Source organism: Leucoraja erinacea, unplaced genomic scaffold, assembly GCF_028641065.1.
Source record: "Leucoraja erinacea ecotype New England unplaced genomic scaffold, Leri_hhj_1 Leri_281S, whole genome shotgun sequence".
Classification (NCBI taxonomy): Eukaryota; Metazoa; Chordata; class Chondrichthyes; order Rajiformes; family Rajidae; genus Leucoraja; species Leucoraja erinaceus.
In genome coordinates, this window is record NW_026576182.1 from 128,075 (window position 1) to 134,074 (window position 6,000).

Sequence of the window (6,000 nt, forward strand, 5' to 3'; positions counted from 1 at the left end):
ATCATTCTGGTGGAGCCGAGCATCTGCGGGGGGAAATGGGCGATGTTTTCGAGTAGGTAACCCTTCTGCGGATTGATAGTCTTACAGGATAGAAACAGGCCATTCGGCCCAACTCGTCCATGTCATGGAAACATAGAAAATAGGTGCAGGAGTAGAGGCCATTCGGCCCTTCGAGCCTGCACCGCCATTCAATATGATCATGGCTGATCAGCCCCAATCAGTACCCCGTTCCTGCCTTCTCCCCTGACTCCGCTATCTTTAAGACCCCTACCTAGCTCTCTCTTGAAAGCATCCAGAGAACCGGCCTCCACCGCCGTCTGAGGCAGAGAATTCCACAGACTCACCACTCTCTGTGAGAAAAAGTTCCTCGTCTCCGTTCTAAATGGCTTACTCCTTATTCTTAAACTGTGTGTGTGGCCCCTGGTTCTGGACTCCCCCAACATCGGGAACATGTTTCCTGCCTCATCCGACTCAGTATCCCATCCCTGCCTTCTCTCCATACCCCCTGATCTCTTTAGACACAAGGGCCACATCTAACTCCCTCTTAAATATAGCCAATGAACTGTGTGGCCTCAACTACCTTCTGTGGCAGAGAATTCCACAGATTCACCACTCTCTGTGTGTGAAAAATGATTTTCTCATCTCGGTCCTAAAAGACTTCCCCCTTATCCTTAAACTGTGTGTGTGGCCCCTTGTTCTGGACTTCCCCAACATCAGGAACAATCTTCCTGCATCTAGCCTGTCCAACCCCTTAAGAATTTTGTACGTTTCTATAAGATCCCCCCTCAATCTTCTAAATTCTAGCGAGTACAAGCCGAGTCTATCCAGTCTTTCTTCATGTGAAAGTCCTGCCATCCCAGGAATCAGTCTGGTGAACCTTCACTGCACTCCCTCTACGGCAATAATGTCCTTCCTCAGATTTGGAGACCAAAACTGTACGCAATACTCCAGGTGTGGTCTCACCAAGACCCTGTACAACTGCAGTAGAACCTCCCTGCTCCTATACTCAAATCCTTTTGCTATGAAAGCTAACATACCATTCGCTAGTAGTCCCACCAAGGTAGTCGCACCAGCCCGCGATTCGCACACAGGTGGAAGAATTCAGATATGATAGTACAAAAACTAAAAAAAACAGTTCATCAGGTTACACAGGATAGGAACAGAATGAGGCCGTTCGGCCCATCAAGGGTTGTCACGGTGGCGCAGCGGTATAGTTACGGCGAATGCCGCGTCGGGTTCGATCCCGACTACGGGCGCTGTCTGTACGGAGTTTGCACGTACGGAGTTTCGGCTTCCTCCCACACTCCAAAGACGTGCAGGTTTGTAGGCTAATTGGCTTGGTGTAAGTGTCAGAATTGTCCCTAGTGTGTGTGGGGTGGTGTTAGTGTGCGGGGGTCGCTGGTCTGCACGGACCCGGTTCGCCGAAGGGCCTGTTTCCACGCTGTATCTCTAAACCAATAGAATATTATTTGGAGGTACACAAGAATGCTGGAGAAACTCAGCGGGTGCAGCAGCATCTATGGAGCGAAGGAGATAGGCAACGTTTTGGGCCGAAACCCTTCTTCAGGCCCGAAACCCAGCCTATTTCCTTCGCTCCATAGATGCTGCTGCACCCGCTGAGTTTCTCCAGCATTTTTGTCTACCTTCGATTTCCTTCTTAAACAGAATATTACTCGGGCTTGATTGCACACAGTGAAGAATTAGACCAACTCATTATAATCCAATGCCTCCGATCCGACCTGTTATATAGAAACATAGAAATTAGGTGCAGGAGTAGAGGCCATTCGGCCCTTCGAGCCTGCACCGCCATTTAATATGATCATGGCTGATCATCCAACTCAGTATCCCGTACCTGCCTTCTCTCCATACCCTCTGATCCCCTTGGCCACAAGGGCCACATCTAACTCCCTCTTAAATATAGCCAATGAACTGTGGCCTCAACTACCCTCTGTGGCAGAGAGTTCCAGAGATTCACCACTCTCTGTGTGAAAAAAGTTCTCCTCATCTCGGTTTTAAAGGATTTCCCCCTTATCCTTAAGCAGTGACCCCTTGTCCTGGACTTCCCCAACATCGGGAACAATCTTCCTGCATCTAGCCTGTCCAACCCCTTAAGAATTTTGTAAGTTTCTATAAGATCCCCCCTCAATCTCCTAAATTCTAGCAAGTATAGGCCGAGTCCAGTCTTTCTTCATATGAAAGTCCTGACATCCCAGGAATCAATCTGGTGAACCTTCTCTGCACTCCCTCTATGGCAATAATGTCCTTCCTCAGACATATCTAAGAGGAAGCTAGAGTTGTTTATGATGGATGCAGCGGAGAAACAGGCCCTTCGGCCCACCGAGTCCGTGCCGACCAGTGATCAGCCCGTACACCAACGGGAGTGTTCCACTTGCCGATTTTTTTTTCGGCGAATGCCGGCTTCATATCAGTGTCGCCGAAAAATTTTGAACATTTCAAAGTCCAACAAAAAATGTCGCCCCACGTGAAAAAAACATTGCGCGTCAATACGTGGTCGCGCCGCGAATTTTACGGCGAGCTGATACATCGGTCGACAGTGTCGGCAGTCGGCCAAAAAAAATCTGCAAGTAGGACAGGTCCCTGAACACTATCCTACACACAATTTACAATGTTGTAACTGAAGCCAATTGACCTACGAGCCCGCACGTCTTTGGAGTGTGGGGGGAAACCGGAGCGCCCGGAGAAAACCCGCGCGGGTCAGGCGGAGAGCGGACAAACTCCGTAGAGGCAGCGCCCGTGGTCGGGATCGAACCGGGGGTCTATGGCGCTGTGAGGCAGCGACTCTTCAAATTTCTTCGAATCCAAATCTTCCTCCTTTCAAACCTTCTTGGCAATGGATGGCTCCACCCCCCCCCTCCAAAAAAACCCCACCCCCATTGGCTGGACAGAGGGTCGCTGGTCAGCACATTGGCTGGAGGGAGCGATGGCGGGTTCCAATCGACCAATGGCAGCGTTCCCCACCAACCAATCACCAGTGAGGAATTCACGCAACCAATCGTTGGGCGGAGAAACATAGAAACAATAGACAACGGGTGCAGGAGTAGAGGCCATTCGGCCCTTCGAGCCAGCACCGCCATTCAATGTGATCATGGCTGATCATCCCCAATCAGTTCCCCCGTTCCTGCCTTCCCCCCATATCCCCCGATTCCGTTAGCCCCAAGAGTTCTCTCTTGCAAACATCCAGTGAATCGGCCTCCACTGCCTTCTGTGGCAGAGAATTCCTCAGATTCACAACCCTCATCTCAGTCCTAAATGGTCGGTGACCCCTTATTCTTAAACTGTGTGTGGCCCCTGGTTCTGGACTCCCCCCCCCCCCCCACCAAAAACATCGGGGAACATTTGAAAGCAAGACCAATAAATCTTCTTGGCTACCCAACCAATGGTGGGAGATAAAGGCATCGCCCAATCGGTTGGTCTTCCCGGCCAACCAGTGCCGTTCATTGGCCCCGATTAGATGGGGCTTTTCCGACCAATCGCTGGAAGAGAAACCAAGACTAATGGAGCTCATTGGCTCAATCAGTTGGGCTTCCCGACCAATCAGCGGAAGAGAAACCAAGACCGGAGTAGCTCCTTGGCCCCATTGGCCCGATGGCTCGACCTCCCAACCTATGAGTGGGAGAGAGAGAGCAAGACCTCTGGAGCTCATTGGCCCAATCGGTTGGGCTTTTGCCGACCAATCGTAGGAAGAGCAATCAAGATCGATGACCTCTGGACCTGATTGGCTCAATTAGTTGGGCTTTGCCGACCAATCGGTGGAAGTAAAAGCAAGACTAATGGAGCTCATTGGCTCAATCGGTTGTGCTTTCCCGACCAATCAGTGGAAGAGAATGCAAAACCGACCGAGCTCATTGGCCCAATTGGTTTAGGCTTCCCAACCAATCAGCGGTGGTATAAGCAAGACGGATGGAGCTCATTGGCCCGATTGGATTGGTCTTCCCTGACCAATCAGTGGAAGAGAAACCAAGAGCCCTTTGGCCTCATTGGTTGGTCTTCCCGGCCAATTGGTGGAAGAGAAACCAAGATCAACGGGTCTCATTGGCCCAATTGGATAGGTCTTCCCTGACCAATCAGTGGATGAGAATCCAAGATCAACTGAGCTCATTGGCCTCATTGGTTGGAAACTAAGATCAACGGACTTCATTGGCCCAATTGGATTGGACTTCCCTGACCAATCAGTGGATGAGAATCCAAGATCAACTGAGCCCATTGGCCTCATTGGTTGGAAACTAAGATCAACGGACTTCATTGGCCCAATTGGATAGGTCTTCCCGGCCAATCAGTGGAAGAGAATCCAAGAGAAACCAAGAGCCCTTTGGCCTCATTGGCTGGAAACTAAGATCAACAGACTTCATTGGCCCAATTGGATAGGTCTTCCCGGCCAATCAGTGGATGAGACTCCAAGATCAATGGACTTCATTGGCCCAATTGGATAGGTCTTCCCTGACCAATCAGTGGAAGAGAATCCAAGAGAAACCAAGAGCCCTTTGGCCTCATTGGCTGGAAACTAAGATCAACGGACTTCATTGGCCCAATTGGATTGGACTTCCCTGACCAATCAGTGGATGAGACTCCAAGATCAATGGACTTCATTGGCCCAATTGGATTGGTCTTCCCTGACCAATCAGTGGATGAGAATCCAAGATCAACTGAGCCTATTGGCCTCATTGGTTGGAAACTAAGATCAACGGACTTCATTGGCCCAATTGGATAGGTCTTCCCTGACCAATCAGTGGATGAGACTCCAAGATCAATGGACTTCATTGGCCCAATTCGATAGGTCTTCCCGGCCAATCAGTGGATGAGAATCCAAGATCAACTGAGCCTGTTGGCTTCATTGGTTGGTCTTCCCGGCCAATTGGCGAAAGGAGAAGCAAGGCCCTTGGAGCTCATTGACCCAATTGGTTGCCATCGGTTCCCACGCCACCAAAATACCAGACCTTCCCCCCCCCCCCCCCCCCCCCCCCTCCCCCCCCCCCCCCCCCCCCCCCCCCCCCCCCCTTCAGGGCTTACCGTTCTCGGTGGGTACGTAGATGTTGAGGTAGAGACAGTCCTCGCTCTGGTCCTGTATGTAGGTGGCGACGTCGTCGAGGTTGGAGAGGAACCATACGGGCAGCATGACCTCGGGCAGCATGCCGTGGATGTTCTGCGGGCAGACGGGGGCGAAGTGGGTGGCATTGCGCACGTGTTGCCAGGAGGCGGGGGCCTCGGGCGGCTGGAAGCGCCGCTCGCCCACGGGCGGCGTGGCGAAGGGCACGCCCAGGTACTGCACCACCGGCCCCAGGATCTCGTTGTTCAGCTCCTTGCGCACGCCCCGCAGCCTGCCGTAGTTGGTGGCCACCACCGGGTGCGTCTCCTCAGGCTTCTGGCCGCACAGTAGGCCGAAGCAGGCCAGGGCTTCCAGGGCCCAGAGGAGAAGGCTCAGGTCGGACGGCCGGCTTCGGGGGAGGGGCTCCACGTAGACCTGGGCGGGGGGCATCTTGTCTTCTCCCGCCCCCTCCCCCTCCTCTCCTCCACCTCCTCCTCCTTGGAGTTTGCCCTCTCTCTTCCGCTCTTCCGTTCGTTGGCTCTCGTTGGGTGGGTGGGGGAGGGGGGAGGAGGGGGGGGCGGGGAGAGGGGCGTTGAACACCTTTGATGGGAAACCCCCGGCTGGTTCTGCGTCTCCAGGCGCGGTGGCGGGCCACGTGACACGATCTCGCCGCTCGCGTATCTCCGCGTCCCACTCCGTCCGGGACAAGTCAAGGCGCTCCTGGGATCTGCGTTAGGGGAGGGGGGAGAGAAGGAGAGGACAGGTTATGGGAGGGTACAAGGTCATAAAGTCATAAGGTCACAGGTGACGGGAGACAGAATTTGGCCATTCGGCCCTTCAAGCCGACTCTGCCATTCTAACAATAGACAATAGATGGTAGACAAAAATGCTGGAGAAACTCAGCGGGTGCAGCAGCATCTATGGAGCGAAGGAAATAGGCGACGTTTCGGGACGAA

At 53.0% G+C, this 6,000-nt stretch overlaps 1 protein-coding gene across 1 annotated transcript in view; it reads right to left on the minus strand.

Moving 5' to 3' along the window:
* LOC129693407 (neuroligin-1-like) overlaps positions 1-5,608 on the minus strand; it is a 91,802-nt gene extending 86,194 nt beyond the window's left edge. The window contains exon 1 of the mRNA XM_055630233.1: positions 5,029-5,608. Within this exon, the coding sequence (XP_055486208.1) occupies positions 5,029-5,494 (466 nt within the window). The 5' untranslated portion in view covers positions 5,495-5,608. The remainder of the gene's footprint in view (positions 1-5,028) is intronic.
* Positions 5,609-6,000: the final 392 nt, after the last annotated feature.